The 26,260-nt window shown below is 40.8% G+C and overlaps 1 protein-coding gene across 4 annotated transcripts; it reads left to right on the forward strand.

Moving 5' to 3' along the window:
- The first annotated feature begins 53 nt into the window (after positions 1 to 53).
- Positions 54 to 25,551, forward strand: ARSK (arylsulfatase family member K). 4 transcript variants are annotated; one of them, XM_074570565.1, is made up of 9 exons: positions 54 to 301; positions 1,716 to 1,982; positions 5,881 to 6,010; positions 6,911 to 7,070; positions 12,738 to 13,020; positions 19,901 to 20,072; positions 21,518 to 21,742; positions 23,343 to 23,567; positions 23,653 to 25,551. In XM_074570565.1, exons 1-9 carry the CDS (start codon positions 155 to 157, stop codon positions 23,925 to 23,927), a joined length of 1,884 nt encoding a protein of 627 aa, XP_074426666.1. In that variant the 5' UTR covers positions 54 to 154; the 3' UTR covers positions 23,928 to 25,551. The 4 variants fall into 4 exon arrangements, with proteins under 4 accessions (XP_074426666.1, XP_074426669.1, XP_074426670.1 ...); XM_074570566.1 differs by having other exon boundaries at positions 62 to 301; positions 1,772 to 1,982; XM_074570568.1 differs by lacking the exon at positions 1,716 to 1,982 and having other exon boundaries at positions 54 to 313.
- Positions 25,552 to 26,260: the final 709 nt, after the last annotated feature.

A 26,260-nucleotide genomic window follows, 5' to 3' on the forward strand; every position in this document is an offset into this window, starting at 1 on the left:
GCCATTTTGCGCGGGGCCCTGTGGGAGATGTAGTTCCCGTCTCCCGAGGCACGCCCACAGCGGCGGTCCGCGGGGCCGAGGACGGTGGGCGGCTCCGGCTGTCAGGGCCGCTGCTCCCCTCTCTTCGGGAGAGGGGCTTGGCGGCGTCGCAGCGATGCGGGGCGGCGGCCGGCCGCTGGGGCGGGCCGGGCTGGCGCTGCTCCTCATGGCTGCCGCGGCCTGGGCGGGGAGGAGGCCGCGGCCAGTCGCTCCCGGGGGCCAGCCCCGGCCCAGCGTGGTGCTGGTGGCCTGCGACTCCTTGGTGAGTGTCCAGGTGAGGGAGGGCGGGAGAGCGGCCGTGGCTGTCTCGGCGGTGGCATGTTGCCGGTCCGGGCCTGACTGGGACCTCCGAGGATGTGGCAGCGACGGCTATGCCCAGGTTACAACCACAGGCTTTCGAAAATAGAGCTGTTTTTTATTCTCTGTCATCTCCACGGGGCGCAGGGCTTTCTTAGAACCATGAGGGCAGGCCTTCACAAGGTAACTTTTGTTATCTAAGCCAACCTCCTCATTCTTCCCTGGAGTGCGCTCTACGTTTTCACCAGGTGCATTACAGTAGTCAGAAACTTCTGCATAACCCGTTCCCTTGATCAGCTGTGGTACCTACAGCTTGTCACTGCAACTGGAGGCAGGTGGGGACAGGTCATCGGGACTGTGGGGTAGGGCAGTAATTGACAGAGCAGACCTGCTGCTCCAAATCATAGAATGGTTAGAATTGGAAGGGAGCCTAAAGGCCTGCCCTGGGCAGGGACACCTCCCACCAGCCCAGGTTGCTCCAAGCCCCGTCCAACCTGGCCTTGAACCCCTCCAGGGATGGGGCAGCCACAGCTTCTCTGGGCAACCTGGGCCAGGGGCTCACCACCCTCACACCAAAGAATTTCTTCCCAAGATCTCACCTAAATCTCCCCTCTTCCAGAGTAAAAACCATTCCCCCTTGTCCCATGGCTTCCCTCCCTGCTCCAGAGTCCCTCCCCAGCTTTCCTGGAGCCCCTTTAGGGACTGGAAGGGGCTGGAAGGTCTCTGCGGAGCCTTCCCTTCTCCAGGGTGAACCCCCCCAGCTCTCTCAGCCTGTCCTCACAGCAGAGGGGCTCCAGCCCTCCCAGCATCTCCGGGGCCTCCTCTGGCCCCGCTCCAACAGCTCCGTGTCCTTCTGCTGTTGGTGCCCCAGCGCTGGAGGCAGCACTGCAGGGGGGTCTCCCCGAGCGGAGCAGAGGGGCAGAATCCCCCCCTCACCCCCCTGCCCACGCTGCTGGGGTTGCAGCCCAGGCTGCGGGGGCTTTCTGGGCTACCAGCGCATGTATGCTTTTCTATTGGCTTGAAAAGCAGAAAGGAAAGGAAAAGTCACTGTTGTTCTTATTGTAAATCCTAAGAATGTTAGGTCTCCACAACAGATGAAATGGAGAGTGTCTGTAATAAGAGATGAAATGACAGAGTTAAGCTGTTGGGCATCGTGTATTGACTTACTTAGACTTATTATTAAGTATAACAAATATTACAATAAAATTGTCGGGTGAATATCTACAGTTAAAAGGAGACAGTAGGTATGTTTTTATAAATTTCTGTTGGTTTTATTACAGCGACTTATTGGTACATTTCTTCTAAACCACAGAGAGGTAGAAAAGATTTTATTTATTTTTTTTCATTCACAAATACTAAGTCTATTCCCTTGTTTACAGTTAAAACAGCACATTTTGTCACCCTTTTCTCACTGTGCTTCTGTCTGCCCACCCAGCATTCTGGAAATGCTTTTATCAAGGTTTTACTTTGGGGAAAGGAAAAGCCTTGGTTTCTCTGCCTCATCTGAGCTCTCGTTCCTGTTAAATCAAACAAAAGCTCCATCGTATTACTTCCAAGGACTCTCACATCTCATCACTTCTCATTCACTGTTGAGAAATCAACACTTGGCACCCAGTCATCTCAGTATGCCATCCTTGACAGCATGGGTAAGGGCACTTGACTTCTTGGCTGCTGCCTGTCATTCTTGGGATGAATTGTTCTGAAGTATTTGGTAAACACATATTATCCTTCTTCAAACCCCTTCTTAAAACGCACGTTTGCTATGATTTACAAGATAAAGCAGTAGCTCCTTACTTACTTTCCTTCCTCTGACTGTATGTATTTTAAGCATATCGTCTCTCTTAACATTCCAAAGTGATGTGTTGTTTTGTAGATTGGAATTTTTCTCCAAATTCTCACCTTTAGTAAAACTATTATTTACCAATAAAATGCCAGATTTGTAACAGTTTAGGTTCTGGGACTTCGTCAATGGCCAGTTTGTTTCCAGATGCTAGCAGAAGCTGCAGACAAATCTTAGTAAGGCTTCTGTATGTCATCCTGTAAACAGGGAGATTCTCATGATTCCCTTATGGGGATTAGCGAGGTAGACCTTACAAAAATGAAAGACAGAACCCCGGATGTTTGTAATGTTCTTTACAAAACCAATTAAGAACAAGGTGCCAGTTCTGAAAAGTGTCGTATTTGGTAGTGCACGCAAAGGAGAATAAGTTAAAAGAATTGTTGTGCTGGATAAGTTTTTTATGAGATGGATTTGAAGGCAGAAATGGATGAACCATTTTGATTGCATCGCTAGTAGAAAAGGGGAAGAGTACTGCTATACTGTTGAAACTTACAGGTTTTCTGGGGAAAAAAAAAAAGCTTAAGTCCTGCAGGCTGTCACAAGGTAGGGGCTTTCATTTGAAAGTGTGCCTGCCTGTGTCACAGGTGAAGCTGTCTGTGAAAGAACCACACCTGTTTTGTCACGAGTGATGAAAATTTTCTTCTCAGTGATGCTGGATTGTGTTCGTCCTGCAGAGCAGGGGCCTCTTGCTTGAACAGCCAGCTTTCTGCTCGTGTCACATTGAGTGCTGTGCTTCCCGCAGGGCTTGCTGGTGGAATGTGCCAGTCGGGAATTCAGCTCCTAAACTGCTACTTGAGGATAACTAGGTGATGACAGGCTTTGCTTGCAGTGCAGCTCAAGTTCCTGGATGAAGTGTGCTTGCTTATGTCACTCAGAATAAATGTGTGGTCTCAGGTACTTCATAACCCGGAAGTCCTACGCAGTTCTTGGAGAGATTTCCAGAAATAGCTGTAGATTCTCAGCCTGTTAAAGAAGCTTCTTTCACTGAATAGACACGTCGCCTGCCTGTCCAGTATCGAAAGAATGAACTCTTGTCTCCAGCAGTTCAAACAAACAATATCTTTGTTGGAGAAACTTGTGAATATGTTGTTGACAGGATGACAAATCAGTTGTGTACTTTCTAAGAGCACTTTCAGCCTGAAGTTCCTTTCAAGTTCATATTGCAGATTACAGCTTTGTTTCCAGTTTCTCCTGACTGCTTGTTCTAGTTGACATTTGTAGTAGTGTACAAAATCTGGTGATCAGTCTTTTATCATATTCTGATCTCCAGTGGCCTGGTTTACTGCGTAGTCATCCACTGCAGCGTGGTGCTGGGATGCCGCAGTTTGCTCTCTTGGTGCCCAATGAAGTGATTCTCTCTACAACACCATGTTATCCAATAGCATTTTCTGTCAGCAAACAAATGGAGGGAATTGTTTTCTTCTGCATGCAGTCCCTGCATTGAATTCTAAAGAGTGAAGAAAATGATGTTAGTCTCTGACTACGGACTTAGTACATGAGCAATGGCTGGGTGGCTAGTGAGGTAATGAAGTGCTCATGCTGTAAGGTTAAAATACTTTAAAAAATGCCAGAATAATTCTAACCTTAAAATATTTTCAGTAAATTTTCTATTGTGGAGCACAGTTATGCTGTGCTTAACTCTGCTTTCTGGCTTCTTTCTGAAATGTTGCAGACTGACTATTTGCAGTATTCTTTGTAAATATTCACTTGGACGATGAGTGCCTGCCACTGGGGAATTGTGGTTAATGGAAGCAATAGTAACACAGACTGTAAATTCTTCAGGTTTGCTCTCACTTATCTTTATTTTTTTCTGTTCTCCCACAAATTATTGCAGAAAATTAAGCTAGTAAAACTGAAGTGAAAATTCAGAAACACATCTGCTAATGTGCAGAAACAACATAGTATGAAATAACAAGTCTTAGATTGTCTGATCTGTATTCTTAAGTGCTGAAGACAGAAACAAACTATTGTTCTTTCCATGTAAACTTGCCTGTTGTCTCATATAGAAGAATATTATGTTAAATACATGTTTGTTTCAAACAGTTATTTTCAAAACAAATACAATCTTTGAAAAAATAAATTAATTTTCTTAATTAAAAACTGAGGGTAGCAGTTCTCAGAACCCATGCATCCATCTACCTGTCTTGCTCTAAGCTAATAGCATTTTCCGTTATACTTTGGAGTTTTCACTGTGACTCAAATGTCTGAGAAGTGTTTGTACCTGTTTCAAATGTACCATTATCTAAAGGTGAAATTTCACAGAAGGTAAGGCCTTGGTTCTGCGTCCCTTGAGACTGTATATGTTCTTTACATTTTGAAGTAGATGATCAAAGGTCTTCATCTGAAGCAGTCATTGAAGTTTTTATTATACCTATTCAGTATTAAGAGAAAGCAACGCCCGTAATTCACTGTTGGTCATATCTGCTGATTTTTGGTTATGAGTCAGCAGGAGCAAAGTGGTCATTCAGTTGAATATTTTCTGTTGAAGAGGTAGTATCTCACTAAATAATTGTTTTCAAGATTTCTCACTTAGCAAAGCATTACAGTAAAAGCCACAGTGCAATTTTGTACTTAATGTCATGTAATGACTGTTGGCTTCAGCAGACGCCGGGAACCCATTGTGCCAAATGAGGCTCAATGTATGGCATGGATATAGGATTTTTTGTAGGCTTCTGCTGCTGGTAGGCTGCATGTGGCTGCAGGGTTACAAGCAATCATATACCAGCTGTTTTGCTGTGGTTTCTCATATAGGATCTGTTCTCCCTTTAAAATAATTTGAAGTAACTTGGGAGGATGGTCCATTGCCTACGTATGGTAAGGCATTAGAGGTAAGAAATTGCATGCTGGCATATATTATGCAGAGGCTGATGTGGTAATTTGTACATTGTCTTTGGAACAAATGAGCCAGTAGCTGGTGAATTTGTAACTAGAGACAACAGTTTCTTCACGAAAAGAGCCAACCAGTAAGTCTGCAGCTGAGCTGAGACAACTTAACTGAACCAAGGACAGACATACAAGTTACAGGAGAAGACAGTGACCTGAAACAGGACAGTCTACGTGAAACCTTGTTTCATGTCATCATAATTTTGTACAGTAAAAGTACCAATTCAAAATTTTGGGTCTTTTTAAAGTTACTGATTCAAAACTCTAGCTAAAGGAAATAGATAAAATAAGGGATCAATAAAGTATCAAAAGGGAACCACTGCAAACAGCTTTTCATTGGGAGAATAGGCTTCCTTCAGGCTTGCTGATCATTTTTCAAGTCCATAGTTTAAAATAAGTTCACAGAGATGTTGTGTGGAAAAACTTTTAAAAAGAGGAAGAGGATGAGTTCTGAGAAATACGTACCAGTGCACACGTCTGCATCAGGATTCAGACTGACTCCATTTCCTCTTTCGCCATACCTATCCCTGTTAATGTGTCATGCAAGACTACTCCTGCAAGAATTGAAGCTTAGAATATGTATAGTGATAGAAAGGAAGTAATTTTACTATAAAGATGTCCACTTATCTTTTACATTATACTTTTTCATAAGTAATCCATTTTATGTTGATCTAATTAAAGCTTCTGAACACTTTATTTTACGTACCTGAATGGAATTGGCAACATTTGAGTAATACATGTTCAAGGTAATAAATCCATGAATTAATGCAGGCAATATTTTGGGATAATGCTGTTTACATAGTTTTTCTGTTTGATTACAGGATGGACGCTTGACATTTCATCCAGGAAATCAGACTGTGGATTTGCCTTTCATAAATTTTATGAAAAGATACGGCACAGTCTTTCTCAATGCCTATACCAATTCTCCAATTTGTTGTCCTTCCCGTGCAGGTAGGACCAAGCAAATCATCAGATAAATACTTGCACATGTCAATTTAGACATGTGGTAATGATGGGAAATCTCAAAGGATTGAATTTGGGGGATTTTTTTTAAAATAAGACCCAATTTTTTTAGTTTATGTCTGAATTTATACGGTATTCTCATGTTTGATCCATTTCTCTTTTGTTTTTCATGCTTCTTCCTTTCTTTTTGTTTTTGGTTTTTTGGGGGGTTTTTAATTCTCTTTTTTCCAGCTATATGTGAGCTCTCAAACCTTTGCAAACTTCACTGAAGCTTCAGTATTTTTAAAAAATCTTCAGGATTTGTAGAGAAATTGTCAGTTTGTCTCCAGCAGTGCTGAAGCTGCATTCAGAACTACTCTCCCTTCCCAATACAAAGCTAGTAAATCTCTTTCCTGTTCTCGGGAAGAAATATTAAATAATAACAACTGAATAAATAGGTGGCTGTTAGCACTGCGTTCTGATAATATTTATTCCAAGTGTTCTGAAAAATACATAATATATCTTTTGGTAGCTTTAATTGAATACTTCAGTATTTTTCTGTACATGACTGTTTCGTCAGGATCTGTACTACCATGGCATGTTATTTCTGCAATCAGTAAGAAAATTGCCTGATATATAGAAAACCTTGATTTAATGATTGCACAGTGCCTGGAAAGAAGACACCTTCTGCGATTTTGGGGATTATTTTAGTAAATGTTGTTATTCATATCGATGATGAAAATGTAAGAGTACTACTTTGTATTCCTTGCTCTACAGGATCACAATGTGGACTTTTTACCTCTAAAATAATAAGACTGATCCCTTCTCAAGTACATTCAACTTAGATTTAGATGGGAACTACTGCTTACTCGTCAAAAACCATATCCTTTTTTTTCTCTTTCCCCCCAGCTATGTGGAGTGGTCTTTTCACTCATTTAACAGAATCTTGGAATAACTTCAAAGGTCTAGATCCAGGTTACATAACGTGGATGGATCTCATGGAGAAGCATGGCTACCGTACACAGAAGTTTGGGAAATTGGACTATACTTCTGGACATCATTCAGTAAGGTAATCAGATAAGTTTTCCTGCTGTGAAATTAACAGGAGTGAATAAATCATTTAATGGTCTGGCAGGTGGTTTCTGTGTCGGATTGAAATGGTAGTAGCTTTAATTTAAAAGAACTTGTGTTAGGAACCTGTCAGAGGTCTGTTCTGCAACTTTATGCAGAAGCAAGCACATCCCATGCAGATGCACTTTGGCTTTTACCTGTAACCAGAAGGTGAATATCAAGACTGTGGTTTTGCCCAACACGAATGAAGGTTATTCTTGATCATTGATTGGTATGGCTCCCTAAGAGAAATTTTCATAAACCCTTCTTGCCTTGAGACTTCCTGGCTTTATTATACTAGCAGTGTAGGAAAAGCAGAACAAAGAAACATGTTTGATAATACTTGAAAATTAAATCCAGCATCACAAAACACGAGGTGGTCTTTTTTTTTTTTTTTTGAAGGCGATATATTTTCAGACTTCTGCTGTACTTCCTATACTGTAAAGCTTTCTTTTTTAAAAAAAAAAATTACTAGAATTGCAGCAATTTATGAAAAATACTTAAACATTTAGAGACTAACTGCATTATGTTCAAAAAGCAATAAGCATAATGTATCTGGGACTGTTGGGGTGAAACATGGTGTCTTCCTTCTGTGTGTTTTTTATGAAGATGCACTATCTCCTTGACTAATCATGATGTCCATTGTTGAAATAATAATGAAGAGTAGCTTTTTCCTTGATATTAAACAGGTTAGATTTACTTAAAATTTCCTCACTTCTGTCACTAAAACAAGCAATCAGACGTTGAAAAGTCACATTAATAGTTAATAGTATGCTGCTTGTATGCACTGCTTTTGATCTACAAAATAATTTATAAAGCGTACCCACTTCAGAATCTGGCCAAAGTAATAATTTACTTTCCAGTTTAGGACTGTCAAAAAGAAAAGAAAGCTTTTTTTCCGTATACCAGTTTTACACTGGAAGTGAAAGATTATTCAAATACAGACTTACAGCAAAAACTTAATGTTTACTTACTTTACCAGACAGCGTACATATTTGTGTACTACTGATGCTTCTCTCTTGTCTCTGTCTGCAGCTCTTCTCAGTAACAGCATCTAACTGTGAACAGATGGGTGTTCAGTCTCTGTTCTTTTGCTTTGAATTTTTTTTTCTGAATTCTGCCTTATTCTTAAGACTTTTATTTTTTCTTTCCACTAATAAATAATTATTTGTACAATGTACTAAAAAGTCATCTGCTGTAGTATTATTCTGTTCTTTTTGCTTGCTTGTATGAATGTTGGGAAAATTTCCTCTCTGTCAAGACACAACTGAACATTAAGATGAATGCGTACAGATGTTTGTATTATTGTAGTGTAGAGCTGGTTAGTTGTGACTGCCTGAGGCATTCACGCTTTTCAGAAGAGCTTAGGCTTAACAGCGTACTGTAAAGTGCCAGTAACAGACCATTCTTTGAGAAAGCAAAGGGTCAGATTTTGTTCTATGTAATGAAGCAAAAGAGAAACGATTATGTGGGTGCATCATTTCTTAAGCATTTCTAGAATAGATTTTCAGTAAATTGAAATTACCCTACAAAATGAAAATTTTCTGCAGTATTATACAGACCCTTACACTTTTCTCCTGAATCACTTTTGTGCACAGAAAATTCTGTGTTGTCTAAATAGTAAATAGTATGCACTCACCCTGCCCTTCCCTGAGATAGAGAAATGTTTTATAACATTGAAATCTGTTTATCTCTAATCTAAAGTCACTCCGGGTTTAAAGAAGAACAGCTCTAAGTAGTTCCAGGAGTTCCTGGCTGTTCATATGATAACTGGAACACAAAGGTGGCACTGAAAAAAGGTTGGTTGCATGTAAGTCTCCAGATTCCAGAAGTCTTGCTTTCATTTGCCTGAGCTGAAGACAGGAGGTGAATTCTGGCTTTAGTATGAAGTCCGTTACATGGGGAATGCCAAGCTGAACAACAGATTGTCCTTAGTTCTCAAGTTAATTTTATTGTGTAGGAATTAATGCAAAGAAAATGTTAATGTGAGATCATATAGAAGAGGAACATATTTGTTATGTTGGTTAACTTTCTAAGTTTGTTAACCCTGCCAACTCACAATCTCATACCCACAAACATACTCACAAATACTAGGGTTTGTGTTCAGGTAGTCTGAACAGGATTACTGGCAAGGGATGCAGCAATCATCTTTCCTATTTTCCTGTTGGCTGGCAATCATGAAATGGCACTTTGCATGGGTATTTTACACTCTTTAGGAGTGAAGAGTTGCTGTGGTGTGATATTTTGCCTTGAAATCTTGCTTACTTCAGTCTTCAGGAACATTAGGCTAATAGCCTTTTTGTTTCCTTACTGTGGCTATCTTACTGTATTCTGTTTTTCCGTCGGAATAACGGGAAGAGGAATGGCACACAGAGAGCACGATGACCTGGTTGCCATCCTGCTCTCAGGATGCTGCTGACAAGTCATCTGTACAGTGATATTAACACTGACAGTCCCTTCTTCAGAGTGCATATCTCATTGATGCCATTAGCTATTGATGCACGCCATTGCTTTAACCTTGCTCTTGTACTTATTTTATCTGCTACTCTCTGATTTGAATGGTTCTATTGGTACCATTCTAAATATTTTTGTTCCAAGTCTTCACAGGTGAGAAATAAATTAAGACAATTCAGGGTTTTGCAAAACTGTAGCAGCACCAGTATCAGGAGAGTTACAATTGTGTACTCCGATTTTTCTCATTCTGCCATGTATAGGTTCATCTACTTTAGTGGTAGGGTTCGAGTCTCACAAACAGAAATTACGATGTAACCATATAATCACATCATGTTTGCGTAGCTCGGTCCCATGAGGTTGATTTCTTAGGCACTTCAAAGATAACAGAAAAATACTGAAGTCTATGGTGTTGCAGTTTTTAATTATCTTTTGTCCTAGATCTTCGTCCTGCATTTTAACCAGGTGCAAATTTTTGATACATTTTTTTCTAACTTTCCCTTCAGTGAAAGTTTGAGATCTGTACTTAATAGGATCAAACCCTTATTATTATTTGAGTAAGCGTGGGTAGGTCTTGAAAATAAATGAAAATAAACACATGGTTAGCCAGCCTTTCTATGCCTACACAAGAGGAACTGGAAAATGGCAGTTTACACAGTTTTAGATGCAAAAAATGAAAACTGCAAATACAATTCCTCAGTCAGAGAAAAATGTGCATCTCACTCCTAGCATGGCATCTGTGTAGACGTTTAAAAACCTTAAGTAGCGAATTAAGTAATCTATAAATAGCGTAGAAGAGTTATAACAAAGGTTCACGTACATTGTGGAGATAACTAAAATGTCCTGCTGTTTAAGTTTCTTGTTGAAAGGGAGACTAGCGAAGGAATATAGAACAGTTCAGCTAGCACAAGATGAGTAGTAGATTCAGTGGAGATCAGCTTGTTCCACAGAAACACAGTGAGCGGTATTACCTCTTTAGAAACTTTTCTTAAGCACATATGTTGTTTCTTTGAACAACAAAATCACCACTGCTCACTGGTCCCATATTTACCTAATAAAAAAAGAATTGTTAACTTCTCTGCTGCAACATTTCAGTTGTGTGACATAAATTGATTTTTCTTTGTCCCAACCTGTTGCAAATAGTGCCTTGCTAACAGAAATCATCTCTGTAAATAAGGAAATTTATGTATCTTAAAAATACATAGTAAAATATACAAGGATCCATTTGAAAGTGACTTACTCATAAGATAATTATTCATAGCTGTGGATTAATGATATTTGGCGAAAATGGCTTCTAGGAAGTGCATACAAAGAAATGCATATTAACAGAGAGAAAGAGCTGGATCTTTAGCCTCCAGACTGTTGAGTACAGGAAGCCTCTGCTCCCTGTCAAAAAGACTCTGTGGGTCCTTTTGAATGTCCCTGGCTGTCTTCACTTAACATTTAAAACAGATGTAGTTACTGACTGTCATGTGATTACTTCCACTTAGGTTAGTAATGATGGTAGTTCATTAAGCTTTATTTTCCGAGTTACATTGACGTATTCCCATTCTTTATTTATCGGCTTTTTTCAATCGTGTGTTTGTTACGGTCTCTGTAGTACAACCTGCTAGCAAAGCAGGTATGATCCCCCTTCATTCCCATTTAAAGTGTTGAAAATTGGATTTCTGAAGGTTTTGAATAATTATCTGTCAAGGATTTGCTCTTTCCTTTTAAATTCAAGGATTTAATTTAGTATTGCGCCCTTTTTCACCTCTCCTCCTGGCCTTTTGAAGACTCTTACTTTGGCATATCTTTTTCTCCTTTTCTGCCTGAGGATTAGTTTTGGTCTTGGATGTGTCAAAACATCTCCTGTGTTGCTCCAGAATGTGGAAAGGGTCTGAAGTGGAGTTTTTTGGGGAGGTTTTTTGAGTTTGGGTTTTTTTAAACTTGATCCTAACCTCAGTCTGATTGGAGAGTCAGACTGGCCTATGGCCCACATAGTAATTTTTTCTGTGCAAGTCAGTATTGTGATGTTAGATGCAATCTGACAGACCCAGTCCTTTACTGTCACTTCACTTTAATGTGTATGAAATATGATTTCTTTTTAGGCCCTCTAGCTACCTTAATTTGTTCTAATTAATTTGTTTAAACCTGCTTATCTTGAAAAAGTGAGCTTAAACAAGGAGTTAAAACAATATTTAAAATTATTGTTACAGATAATTCCGAATAGTTTTTTCTGGAGGTTAAAAGCACGCCGTTAAAATTTCTATGGGGACAAAACTGGTTAGATCCTCTTTAAACTATAATAATGCTGTGTTTTCATGAAAGTATGCGATCAAACCTTGAGCAGCGTCACATTATCTTTTATAACTTCTTTGTTTATATTGAAATTGCTGTGAACAAAATGTAGTCAAGGTCTTAAATCTTGTTTCCTCCCAGCCCTTGTTTTTGTCAGTTGTGGTGTCATTCAGTCTGGCAAAGGACATCTGCAGCTCAGGTTTCTCAGGGTTTTAGAGAGGCAACAATTGTCATGACATTAGAAAATCTGTTCCAAAAATATTTTATCATTAAAGTGTTGTCTTTTTTTTTCCCCCCACTTCATGCTTTCTCCCTACACTCTTATTCTCAGTTATTCCCTTTTCTTTATAGATTTATCAACTGTATCAAAAGCAATTGTATAAGATAAATCACTCTTACAGATTTTTGTTGTAATTAATAGTGTTTAAAAAATGTTCTAATAGTGTGGTCTAAGAACAGAACTTTGGTTCTAAAGGCAGCCTCTCCAGGCAAGTTATTTCCCACAGGACTTTCTCAAATAACAAAAATCTAAGGCCTGCTTTACCAGATAAGTAGTATGTGAATCCAGCCAGAACGGAGAGCAGGGTCAACAACATGGAGATGCTATTTCTAAATGTTATTTTGTTATGAGAGAAGAACCATTCTGACATGAAATTATAATAAATAAGAAAGAAGATTCAGAAGCAGAAAACAGATTGGCTAAAGCTTTGAATATAAAATAGATGCACAATAGCTATTGATCAATTGAGTAACAATTCTCCTTTATGTAGAAATTACAAATAGATGGCAGCTACAAACACAGGGGAAGTTTTTCAGGAATTCGTCACTTTTGACTTGGAGAAAAAGTGGAGAAAATGTTTTCCACTGAGTATTTGTCTTGTGTCTGTATTTTCAGTAACCGTGTAGAAGCCTGGACGAGGGATGTTGACTTCCTGCTCCGGCAAGAAGGGAGACCCATGGTGAAGCTTACTGGTGATAAGACACATGTGAGAGTGATGGAAACAGACTGGCGGACTACTGATAAAGCAGTAGATTGGATAAAGGAAGAAGCCATTAACCTTACTCAACCATTTGTACTTTACTTGGGACTAAATTTACCACACCCGTATCCATCACCCTATGCGGGAGAAAATTTTGGATCCTCTACATTTTTAACATCTCCCTATTGGCTTGAAAAGGTATGTGAAAATGAAATTTAAATATAGATTTATTTATAACTGTATTTATTTTGAATAGCATTTTATTCGTCATGTGATTTTTCAAGTCGGACCCGTTTTTGATATTTCAGTACACAGTAAGAAAGTACTTGGATGAGATGTTGATTTTTGGTTTAAGGCTAAGCAAATAGAAATGAATAATTTTCCTCTGTTGTAGGAAAGGGTTTGTTAACAGTAGTCACTGAATCAATAACTAAATTTGTAGTTCAATGGCTAGAAACGTATTAAATGGAGAATGAAATTGTTGCTATATTGTAATTGTTTTTTCAATAATGGTCTGACTTCATTGTTCATAACATTCTGTATTGTGCTTGTTATAAATGATGCTATATGTAGTCATTCTGTCTGAGTTTTATAGTGAGAGATTGACTTTTGCTACAATATGAACCTAAAGCAGTAAGACACAGCAGAACTCTCTCTTTTCTGTTAACTTCTTTTCATGCTACTGTAGCTCTTCCATGTTTTTACCCATTATGTCCATATGTGGAAAGCTAGCAGATAGCACTCTATCCCAAAGAAGCAGTAAATATTTTTGCTCTCCCTTGTGTGGTCTCCACGTGCCATTATCTGTCATAAGAATATTAATGGATTACAACTGCATAAAGGCAGCATTAAGTTTATCTGCAGCTGAAGAACTGAGAAATAGGTTTGAAAAGACTTTATGCCTATTTCAAAAAAACCCATACATGATTTATATAACTCATTTGGCATTTTCTACTGAGGAACTGCAAAATCTGTTTATTTAGGTGCAACAAAAATACAGGGACTTAGAAAAAAGGATATACAAATTAAGGTTGAGAGATGTGAATTTCTGTGTAAGATTGAGGGTTTGGGGTTCTTTTCTTCTAGGAATGGTGAGAAGTGGATGGGGAAAAAAACCCTTCATTTGCAAAAAGTAAGATCTAGTTCGGATAGTAAGGACAACTTTCTAGGTGTGAGTTGCTTGGTTAGACATGTCTTGGGAAGTGGGGGTACCTTTTTTCAAGACACAGACAGAATTATTACATCTCTGGCAAATTTTTGTCATCCTTGATCCAGTTAAGAGCACTTAAATTCCATGGTTTGCTGAGGTCCTTTTCATCACTAGATGCACATACTCAGTTATGTGAACTACATGTTACCATTTATTGACCATTGGCTGATGCTTCTGGAATGTATCTGTGTTTTGGCCACGGAAGAAGTCATCTTTGAAAATGGCAGAGGTCAATCTCATGAAGAAGTTTGAGTGCACAGATGAAGAACGTGAATTAAATTATATGTTTAACAGGGAGCTAGTACAGAACGGAGTATCAACATGGTATGTTTATGAAACCCTGTGTTGCTAATCAGGTGGTCCCCTGTATTTTGCACAAGCTGTCACTTTTTCAGGGCATGTAGCTTCTTTCATAGCTATGAGTTACAACCGACAGACAAAGGGATTATGACTTTGTGAATCCTTAAAACAAGGTTGTAGTCCTGTAGAAAAGGGTTCCGTCTTCTGATGAATTGTGGATAGAGAGGGATACTTTTTGCTCCCATTATATCTTAAGAAACTAACAAATAACCATTTGAGGAGTCTAAAACATGACTTTATGTAGCCAAGGACCTTCAGCCATAGGAAGATGAGTGAAGCAGTCCATGGTTTCTTCTTGTAGCGTATTTTCTATAGCACCTGAGGAAACTTAAGTTTTGGTATGTCTGATTATTCCAAAGCTGGGTTTTGTCTGTATGTTATGGGCACTCTAACTTTTGCTGTCTTACCAACTCTTTAGATGACTTAATACCTCTGCTAGATGTTATAGATTGAGGCCCAATAATTGACAGGAACCAGTCCAATTAATCAAATTAGTTTATTAAGCAAGCGGCAACAAGCAAAACAGCGCTGGGCGGCCGGGGAGTCTTTGCTCCGCCAACGGCGCACACCCCTTCCCGAAAGTAGTTGATTATATATACTCTTCTGGTTCCCGTATATGTGTCAATCCTGGTATATTCCGTGTCTGAGCGACGTGTTGCTAGGGGGTCGGTCTTGTCCCGCCTCCTGATGGTCGTGAGGCTGAAGGCTCCTCATCTTTATCAGTGTCCTTGGGGAGACTCTTTTCAGCTTATCTCACAACTTAGCTCTTCCCTTTGAAGTGTTAAAACACACCAGATGCCTGTGATTTAGGCCTTGAGGTATCAAAGTGCACCAGATAACACGCTGGATGCCTGCGATTTAAGTATGTGAAGAGTCGAAACAGTGTAAGTTTTCACCAGCCTTTAAGAAAGCCTGATTTGGTTAACAAACATGATTCTATCTATTACACTAGATAACTCAAGAGAGAATATGGGCTGTCGAGGGAGGTGGAGCTTTGTGGGTATTGGAACACGTGGCCGTGACAGCACTGGTGGTCAAAGATGGCATGTGCTTGAGACAGATGCTATGCTAGTAGCTCCTCAGATAGCTCATAGTTATCCATGGCACACCATGAGGCATACCAAATTGGGTCCAGTTTAACTATCAATGATAGTTAAATTGCTGCACCAGTAAACAGGGATGTAATGTTTCTAGGGATAACTTTGGTTGCTATTGTGCTGCCTGGAGCCCCTTGGACAGTGTGTATCAGTTACTTTTCCAGGAACCAGTGTTACCGTAAAATCTGGTTAAAGGGAAACCCTCTAAGACTTGTTTTGCGTTTTAGAAGGTAGGCGTTTTTTATTGCAGTGCTGGATGTGTGTGGGATCGTTCCTCCTAGCGTGCATACTGTATGTTAAACAAAACACAGTTTTTATTAGGCTATCACATACATATGCATTTTGACGTCCGGGAATGGTTATCATATTCACTCAAATTCTTGGAACTCATTTACACAGTCCCCTCCTATAGAACGCATGCGTGGTTGAGTCGTGGTTGTCCCTCTGGTGGTCCGCAGTGGTCGTAGACCCCAAAACTTGCGGTGACTGCTTGGTGCACTCGGTCCATCTAGCCATACATGGTTTTTGTTTGGCTTGACATATGTTTTGGTGGTTACTTTCTTCAGTCTGTTCCCGTTCCTAGGTACCTGCCTTATTCTTGACCCTGCTCTGGCAAGGGGGTTGGACTAGATGATCTCCAGAGGTCCCTTCCAACCCTACCATTCTGCGATTCTTAACTAACCAGCTGTGAAACTCATAACTTCTCCTATTAGTCATGCTGTCTTACATTAATGGCACTACTGATTTATAACTTACAAGAACTTTGCTGAACTACCAGGTTACCTTTATTCGTTGGCTTTAGTCTGATATCACCAGTGCAGCCTGTGTTTGGGGCCAACCCAGGAGTGGATCTGTGGTTGCAGCCCTGGGAACGTGCTGCTGCACAGGCACCAGAGCCGCTGTGCCACGATCTAGGCCTCAGATCTGTTTGTTAGAGAGATTTTCAGAGGTAAATGAGAGCAACAGCTGTGGTTTTATTTAATAAACTTAAGTTTTCCATACTGAGATTACAGCTCTGTTTTGTGGTAATTTGTGCTTTAAATCTGCAATATAGAAGTAATTAACTGTGTTAAATGCACACAGAATCACAGAATCTTCATGGTTGGAAAGGACCCTTAAGATCATCAAGTCCAACCAAACAACCTACAGTCTCTGCCACTAGAGCCTGCCCTGAAGTGCCACATCTGGTCGTTTCTTAAACACCTCTAGGGCTGGTGACTCAACCCCCTCCCTGGGCAGGCTGGTCCAGTGCCTGACCGCTCTTTCGGTAAAGTCATTCTTCCTAATATCTAACCTAAACCTCCCCTGCCGCAGCTTCAGACCATTTCCTCTGGTCCTGTCATTATTCCCCTGGGAGAAGAGGCCAACCCCCACCTCTCTGCACCCTCCTTTCAGGGAGTTGTAGAGGGCAATGAGGTCTCCCCTCAGCCTCCTCTTCTCCAAGCTAAACATGCCCAGCTCCCTCAGCCTCTCCTCAGATGCCCTGGTCTCCAGAGCCCTCACCAGCCTGGTCGCTCTCCTCTGGACACGCTCCAGCACCTCAATGTCCCTCTTGTACAGCGGGGCCCAGAACTGAACACAGCACTCGAGGTGAGGCCTCACCAGCGCCGAGTACAGAGGCACCGTCACTTCCCTATTCCTGCTGGCCACGCTATTCCTGATACAAGCCAGAACGCTGTTGGCCTTCTTGGCCACCCGGGCACACTGCTGGCTCATGTTAAGCTGGCTCCACCAGCACCCCCAGGTCCTTTTCTGCTGGGCAGCTTTCCAGCCACTCTGCCCCAAGCCTGTAGCATTGCTTGGGGTTGTTGTGACCGAAATGCAGGACCCGGCACTTGGCCTTATTAAACCTCATACGGTTGGCCTTGGCCCATCGATCCAGCCTGTCCAGGTCCCTCTGTAGAGCCTTCCTACCCTCCAGCAGATCAGCGCTCCCACCTGGTTTGGTGTCATCTGCAAACTGACTGAGGGTGCACTCAGTCCCCTCATCCAGATCATTGATAAAAATATTAAACAAAACTGGCCCCAAAACCGAGCCCTGAGGGACACCACTGGTGAGTGGCCGCCGAGAGGATTTCACCCCATTAATCCCAACTCTCTGGGCACGGCCATCCAGACAGTTTTTAACCCAGCGAAGAGTACACTTATCTATGCCAGGATTCGCCAGCTTCTCCAGGAGAATGCTGTGGGGGATGGTGTCAAAGGCCTTACCAAAGTCCAGACAGACAACGTCCACAGCCTTCCCCGCATCCAGAAGGTGGGTCACATGGTCATAGAAAGAGATCAGGTTGGTTAGGCAGGACCTCCCCTTCCTAAACCCCTGCTGGCTGGCCCTGACCCCTTGGCTGCCCTGCACTTGCTGTGAGAGCTCACTCAAGATGATCCTCTCCATGATCTTTCCTGGTACTGAGGTCAGGCCGACAGGCCTGTAGTTCCCCGGATCCTCCTTCCGACCCTTCTTGTAGATGGGTGTCCCATTAGCCACCCTCCAGTCATCTGGTACCTCCCCTGTTGACCAAGACTGTTGATAACTGATGGAGAGGGGCTTGGTGAGCTCTCCCGCCAGCTCCCTGAGTACTCTTGGGTGAAGCCCATCCGGCCCCATCGACTTGTGTGCGTCTAGGTGCAGAAGCAGATCACTGACTGCTTCCTCCTGGATTATGGGTGGGTTGTTCTGCTCTCCATCCTTATCTCCCAGCTCAGGAGGCTCTGAGCACCCTGGGGACAGCTGGTCTGACTGTTGAAGACGGAGGCAAAGAAGGCATTAAGGATCTCAGCCTTCTCCTCATCCTTGGTTGCAACTTCCCCCCCGTTGAGCTCCAGCTGGGCTTTTGCCTTCCTAATTTTCTCTCTGTATAACCTAACGAGATCTCTGTGGTCCTCCTGAGTTGCCTGTCCCTTCTTCCAAAGGTGGTAAACCCTCCTTTTATTCCTAAGTCCCAGCAGAAGTTCCTTATTCATCCAGGCTGGCCATTTTCCCCGCCCTTTAGACTTGCGACGCTTGGGGACAGCCTGCTCCTGGGCCTTTAAGATTTCCTTCTTGAAGAGCGTCCAGCCTTCCTGGACCCCTTTGCCCTTCAGGACAAAGTCCTGAGTCCCCCAAGGGACTCTCTCAACCAGTGTCCTGAACAAGTCAAAGTCCGCCCTCCGGAAGTCCAAGGTGGAGGTTTTGCAAACCCCCCTCCTTACATCGCTACGAATTGAAAACGTGACCATTTCATGATCACTAAACCCCAGACGACCTCCGACCACCACATCTCCCACTAGTCCTTCTCTCTTTGTGAGCAGTAGGTCTAGCGAGACACCTCCCCTGGGAGGCTCCCCTACCAGTTGTGTCAGGGAGTTCTCTTCCATGCACTCGAGGAACCTCCGAGCCTGCCTGCTCCCTGCTGTGTTGTATTTCCAGCAGATACCCGGCAGGTTGAAGTCCCCAACCAGAACAAGGGCTGGCGATGGCGAGACTTCAGCCAGCCACTTACAGAAGACTTCATCTGTCTCCTCATGCTCGTTGGGTGGTCTGTAGCATACTCCCAGCACAACATCTCCCTTATTTGCCTTCCCCTTTGTCCTTACCCATAAACACTCGACTTTACCATCACTGGAATCTAGCTCCATACAATCAAAACATTCCCTAATGGCCAGAGCCACACCCCTGCCTCTCCTTCCTTGCCGTCCTTGCAGCACTTAAGGGAATACTTCCAAGTATGACTGCCAAGGTTAAATATATGTCAAACTTTGAGGCTCTAAAGGTGGTAATGCAGCACACAATATCTGTGAGCATGCCAATTTGAATATTCAAATCCAGCATTATTTGTAATTGATTGCCTCCTACTTTTTAGTTTCAAACTGATCTTACACTTCTTTATAACTAAATGGATTGACATGTGTGGAAACAAATAGAAAAGTATTAGAAAGTTTGACATTTGACTTTTTTTATCAAGATGTCAAGACTTGCCATCCACTGTCCTGGAGACCTTCCCAGACTAAGTAAATTTCCATGTTGTTCTGTAGGCTCACATAATACCCTAACTTTTTGATACATAGGGTTTATAGTTATCCTGTAGTTAATGAGACACTATGCCAATACTTACTCTAGAGTACAGTTCTAGAAGGTTGCTCTGTGGTGTCTCTCTTAAAAAAGGCATCAGCTGGTAGAGCACGTGTTTCTGGCTCCTAGCCTTAGTTTTTAGCTGATTTTTATAGCACTCTCAAAATGACTTGATACCTGTGGAAGCAGAGGGGAAGTATGGAGGAGGTAGCAGCACTATGTAACAGATAAGCAGCTGGTGTTTCCTGGACCACAAATTGAGAACTGTGAATTTATGCTTAAAAGTTTTAAATTAAATCTGTTTTTTTTAAAAAAATATTTAATTCAGTTGCTAAAGTAATGTTGATTTTCTCTTATTTTTAGGTAACTTATGAAGCTATTAAAATACCCAAGTGGTCTTCTTTTTCAGAGATGCATCCAGTAGACTATTACTCATCTTACACCAAGAATTGCACAGGAGAGTTTACAAAGCAAGAAGTGAGAAATATTAGAGCATTTTATTATGCGATGTGTGCGGAGACAGATGCTATGCTGGGTAGGTAATGTTTCGTTATACAGTGAGTTTTCTTGTTCTGACTTCTTTAATAAAATGCTGATTGGGGTGGTCTTCTGGGAAAAAAATAAAACACAATTTAGATTTGGGAGTAAAGCACATGGGTGTTGCTTAATCAGTCTATATGATAAATAACTGGATAGCTTTTAAGGCTATTGCAAGGTGAATTCAGAGCACTTTGAAAAGTAATCACAATCACCAGTGAGAGACCCTGTAAAAGCCCAGTTACTGCAGCAAAATGTTACTGGACCCATGTGGAACTAAAGAGGAACTAAATACTCTTTGATTAAGTGCTAACTGAAATAATGGAAACGGTTGTGAAGGGGACAGGCCAGCAAAGCAAAGCTGGAAGCAAAGATAAATTTTAGGGCATAAGCAGTTTCCTCAGAGGTTGATTTCAAATGCATAGACTGGATGACAGCTATTAACACCTAGACTAAACAGTAAAGTTACCTTTAAAGTCTATCTTAGCAGCATATTATTGAAAGTTAAGAAGAAGAAAAAAAAAACCCCTAATTAGGCATTCAGTATTTTTCCTAGTTTGCAGTAAGGTCTATATACATAAAAATTACAATGCCAGTTTGTCTTCATTTACAGTGTTTTATTTCTTAATTTGAAAAGTGACCATGAAAGAACAAGAATTCCCTTGCATTCTAATATTAAATTCATTAATAAATAAGCTGATATTTTTAGCAATGTCAGTGTGATAAAGTAGTTTAAAAGACAAAGAATGACTCTTGCACATTTTATGAAAGAAAAGAGATTGATGGCAGCCTGACGGTTTTAGGAAAATGAAGGTACTGCAAAGTATCTGTGCTGGGGTTTAATTTGGTAATGTCTTTTATGTTTTTAACTAGTCTATTTAAGCAAGGATCATCTTAGTGTTTTAACATTAAAGATGTGTAAGTTTGCTTTGTTACCGACTTCATTGATCTTGGCCCTGTCTCCGTTGCACAGATGTATGTGCAGGGGCCTCCTGTGGGGGTACAGGCACAGGAAGGAGAGACTTGCACTGGTTATGTGTAAGGTGGGTACTGTCAAGAGTCCTTCACCCTAAATGTAGTGTCAGGGCGTGTGCTGTCCTATTTTACTGCCGTTGAAATAACTATTATTAGTTACGCTAGAAATTAAACAGAAGTGACTGTAGCAAAAACGCAGCTTGTCCTGTGGTGCCTCCTTGCCTTTTGAAATTGTTATGGTTGTTGTTTAGTGCCCTCCACGCTTCATTGGGAGCCAAACCCCTGCAACTCATTGACGACTGTGCATTATTCTGGGCTGAGTGCTTTGAGCTCTGCCTTCCGTGGCAGGGAGAGGAGTTTCCAACCCTCCATCTAGGATTCCTCAGGGTTTGCATGCTGCTTTGCAGGTACAGAAGTCGGAAGGAATATTTTGAAGGTATCCTTTTCAGTATCTTTTTCTTGTTACAGGTGAGGTGATTTCAGCTCTGAGAGATACTGGGCTTCTTAAAAAAACAGTCGTTATATTCACGGCAGATCATGGAGAACTTGCTATGGAACACCGGCAGTTCTATAAAATGAGCATGTATGAAGGAAGTTCCCATGTTCCTCTCTTAGTTATGGGGCCAGGCATAAAAGAACAGCAGCAAGTACCAAATGTGGTATCTCTTGTGGATATATATCCTACTATGCTTGGTGAGTTAAGTAATTTCAAATTGAAATTTTTTTCACGGTTACTATTATTATTATGCATTTGTATTATAGTCAGAATTACGTATCTATTTGGTGAGGCAATGTAGTAACACAACAGGAGATAACAGTTTATCTGTGGAGCATACATGCAGACTTAATACAAAATGCAAAAAAATGGATGTAAAAATTAAATGAAGGAGCTGATGATGTTCCTTAGTAGTGTTACTGTCATCAGCACAATTACAGTGAATTATTATATATAAGATTATTTGGGGTTTATCACCTTTTTATTTTTTTATAACAATCAGATGTATTTTAGATACAGTTTAGGTTCAGTTACTGCAATTAATACTATTGCTGGTTTAGGATGATAGAAGACACATCCCTTTTTCATTTGTTCAAATGTAGTAAGTATTTGTTCAAGTTTTTAGCCCGCACACTGGGTGCTACGGGGTTTACATGTTACAGGTCTTCTTAGTGCTTAGTCAAATGCTGGCCTTTTTATTTACTCAAGGAAGAACCATGGATTAAAGACAGGTATATATGCTGTGAAAACAGAGGAGTAAAAGGAAGATATGTGCTGGTGAAGGAAAAAGCCACTTGTGGGCAATGTGTATGCACTGGGTATCACCACGCGGCATAGAACTGAGGATAAAATACTACCACAGTGCACACAGCTGCACGGTGTGAAATGGGAAGTGTTGAATTTTGAATGACTGTATGCTATGTTCTGTAGGGTGATTAAAAATAGCAGTACTGTCATACCCCATTTTTAGGACATGCCAAAGTTTAGGTAACATCCCTGGGATTCTCAGCTGTGTTTTTCAGAATGGCCCTGAGAGATCCTTGTGGCCTCTTAATATTGAGCTGATCTTTGGGAGCTAGAGACACTTGTGATGTAAATTGATGCTGCGGAGCTTATTCAAGTTACAGCATCTTCCAGGGGGCATCAAGTAGGCTATACAGTCATCCAGTGTTTTCCATACACACTGTGTTGATGCCACCTCTGATACCATCTTTATCTCCAGCCCTACCAGAGAAACAAGTGGCTCTGTTCCTCAGTTTCCCCAACAGTTATAGATGGTAACTGTAATGACCACCTTCCATAAAGTGTTTTGTAATTCCGTAATGAGGAATGCTAGACAGGAGCTTAAAACCGTTATTATCAAAGAAATGAATGGTTAGGCCATGTTGGATATGGAGCTTGTAGAGGCCTTTCATGTTATGACAGTCTCTTTCTCCTGCCTGACGTGGTCAGAGCAGAAGGGAAGGGTATAAACCCATGATTTAAAAAAATAAAAAAGCACCACCCATCACTGGAGGCTATTGCAATTGTTTTTAGCAAATGTCTGTTAATGATTGACTTAGACATAGCTGATACTGCTTTGGATCAAGATGGTGGGCAGCCGACCTTGGAAAGTTCCTTAAGGTTTTTTATTATTATTTGTGTATCTTGGTGTTCCTGGGTTCTACAAGGAGAACAATTAGGAATACATGTTTTATTATTGTAATAAAATTTATGTGTGACGCCTGTAGTGTTATGTTGGGTTTTTTTAGTCACAGTAACCGCAGTAGCATTTTGACTTTGTATATCTTTGCTTAGATATAGCAAGAATTCCTGTCACACAGAACCTTAGTGGACACTCTCTGATGCCGCTGCTTTGTGGAAAGGCTGAAAATGAAGTCTCACCCAGAGGGCCACGGCCCTCGTGGGTGTTGAGTGAGTTCCACGGATGCAATGTGAATTCTTCCACGTACATGCTTCGAACTGGCAAATGGAAATATATCGCATACTCAGATGGCCGTTCAGTACTTCCACAACTGTTTGGTATGTTACAGCTTTTATGTCCTAACTCACTGAATAGTTTACTTAAATACAAATTGGCTCTTAACTGACTTTTTGTTTGTTACAGACCTTTCTGATGACGCAGATGAGCTAACAAACGTTGCCGTGAAATTCCCAGTAATTGTACATTCCTTGGACAAAATACTCCGCTCTGTAGTAAATTACCCAAAGGTCTCCTCTTCTGTTCAGGAGTATAACAAAAGACAGTTTATCATTTGGAAACAAAGTTTGGGGCAGAATTACTCAAATGTTATTGCCAACCTTAGATGGCATCAAGACTGGTTAAAGGAACCACAAAAATACGAGAATGCAATTGACAAGTGGCTTGGTCAAAGTGAATAAATAAAAACAACCTAGCTTTCATACCACTGGGGATATGAAAACATTCTGCATTTGTAATGTTATGATGTATTTCAAGTGTTCGAATTAGTCTTATATAAGCTATTGAAAGCCAAGATGCCTGAACAATTACCACTTTGTGTTAGAAAGCCAAAAGCATTTTATATAACTAGCCAGCAAAACAAATCTAGATTTTTACGTGTTATAATTCTGTAACACCTATGTATACATAGGAAGAATAGTACCTAAGTACTGACTGTGTGTATGGAATATTTGGGTTGTTGCAAAAATGCAGACTATTAAGCATTAGAACTCAACAGGAATTTCCATTTCTAAGGACAGACTAAAGCAAGGGTTATAGAATTTAGTGTAGCGTAGTGAAATGTGCTGGAGCCTGCTTTCCATCAAGAAGGATTTTAAGTCCACAATGAGTACATATTCATCCATCTTAAAGAAGCTATAGTGGTTAAACTGTAATCAAAAAGTTAACAACTAGTATTGGTCTGAACTTAGATGCAGTTTATTCAAGTACTTACTATGTCAGCGTTCCTTTTTTATACGTGACTGACTCTCCATCTTCTCAAGATCTGCCTTCTGATCTCTTGCTTTTGGATCTGGTGCTTGTCACTCCTTGCTGTTTAAAATTTCATAATACGCATAGGCTACTAATTGAGCATGTGTGCAAGTGAAGCGGAATCTGGTCTCTGGTCACCGTCAGAAATTTTAAAAAAAAACAACAAACAAACAAACAAAAAACCCTCTGACAAACGCGAGTAGAGCAGCTCTCTGAGAAGGCACAGTGTGATTTGCATAGCATAAAATGAAAACTGCTTGAATAGGTCTCGTTACACAGCTAGATTCTGCAGGCAAATGTTTTAATGCGCGTCAATGAGTGGAGGACTGGAACCGGCAATGTACACAGAGGAGATGCAATTGAATCTTGCAGAAGAAGTCCACATAAAAATACTATTTTACATTTTTCCAGGGATGTGATAAGAAAACAAAACAGTTTTGGAAGAAGGTAAGGTTTAGCTAGTAATTCTTCTGCTTAAGGAACAATGTAATTGTAGCAGCACTTATGATTTTGCTTATTCTTGATCACAATTGTTGCTGCTATAGTAACAACTCAGGATGACATTATACTTCATACCTAAACGCTTTCTGGAATCTGTAGTGAAATACTCAGCAGTGGCAGTAAGCCAGTAAAAACAAACATGAAAATTACGTGTCTGTTCTGATGGCGAAGCACTCTACGTGCATTTCGTAAACTACTTACCACCACACTAGAATTAGGTACCTGTTTGTGAATAATTTGTCTGGTTTATTTTTTTGTGTTCATAGAACGTTAAGGCTAACCTTATACTACCTACCGCTATGGTAGCTTTTTGAGGGCAAGGAACAAATTAATAGTTAAACCTTCAAACAATGTGGCACGAAATAATTTCCACAAAAAACATATCTTAGCAGTGCGATGTTAAACAGCTGCATGAGAAAATAAAATGAATATATCCATATGAAGGCTCATTCAGCAGGGAAAAGAATAAATAAATTGATCACTTTCCAGAGGTCTGGACAGAACGCAGTACTTTGTACAGAATACAGCAAAATAAAATTATGGTGAACTGGATGTGGTTTTTGTGTGTGCTTTTTTTAATGGCTGAATGTTTAAAGAAATTACTAGAAAATGTTTATAAAGAATTTACTGGGGTAATTTCTGTTTTGTCAGTTCTGTGGACAGTGCTTTCCTCAAAGACACAAGCTTTTAAGGTGCACTACTTCGTAAGTGTTTTTGATCACACTGAATGCGTTACGTGGTATTAAATTGAAGAGACACCGGGGAGGGAAATGGAGAAGGAAGGCTGGAATCCCAACAGGTTCAAGCGTGTTTATTAGATGCAGCCAGGTCGGAGCCCTACCAGGCACCGGCCGGATCAGCTGCTGAACCTTTCTTTTATCTTATCTTCAAGTGCTTACAAAGGCAGCAGAGGTACCACTGTCCTGATGAACAAAGATGGGAATTATTTTAGTAAACACGAGGTCCTAGCGGTCACTGGAGGGGTAAGAGACTTCGCAGTGTCAATTTGACAACAAATTGCATGGAAAATAATCACCCGCCCTTTGTGAGGAAAACCAGCCTAGTTGGTAAGAAAAAAAATCGGTGGGGAAATCCAGGCTTTGAATGCACTTGGGCGACAGCCTATCTGACCTTATTTTTAAGCAAGCCGTGGAAATAAGAGTCTAGCTAAAATTACTATAAGTTAGGTTCACAGCTGGCTAAAATCAAACTTGGTAGTAGATACCAAAAACTAAAAAGTGGGAAGGTTGATCAAATAAAG

This window comes from Larus michahellis, chromosome Z (genome assembly GCF_964199755.1).
Source record: "Larus michahellis chromosome Z, bLarMic1.1, whole genome shotgun sequence".
Taxonomy (NCBI): Eukaryota; Metazoa; Chordata; class Aves; order Charadriiformes; family Laridae; genus Larus; species Larus michahellis.

What these genes read in the sequence shown, in the direction of transcription:
- ARSK (XM_074570565.1), top strand. Translation starts at nt 155, where the DNA reads ATGCGGGGCGGCGGCCGGCCGCTGGGGCGGGCCGGGCTGGCGCTGCTC. An exon ending in TGCCATCCTTGACAGCATGG is followed by an intron (nt 1,983 to 5,880) that starts GTAAGGGCACTT and finishes GTTTGATTACAG; the next exon opens with GATGGACGCTTGACATTTCA. An exon ending in CTCCCTATTGGCTTGAAAAG is followed by an intron (nt 13,021 to 19,900) that starts GTATGTGAAAAT and finishes TCTTATTTTTAG; the next exon opens with GTAACTTATGAAGCTATTAA.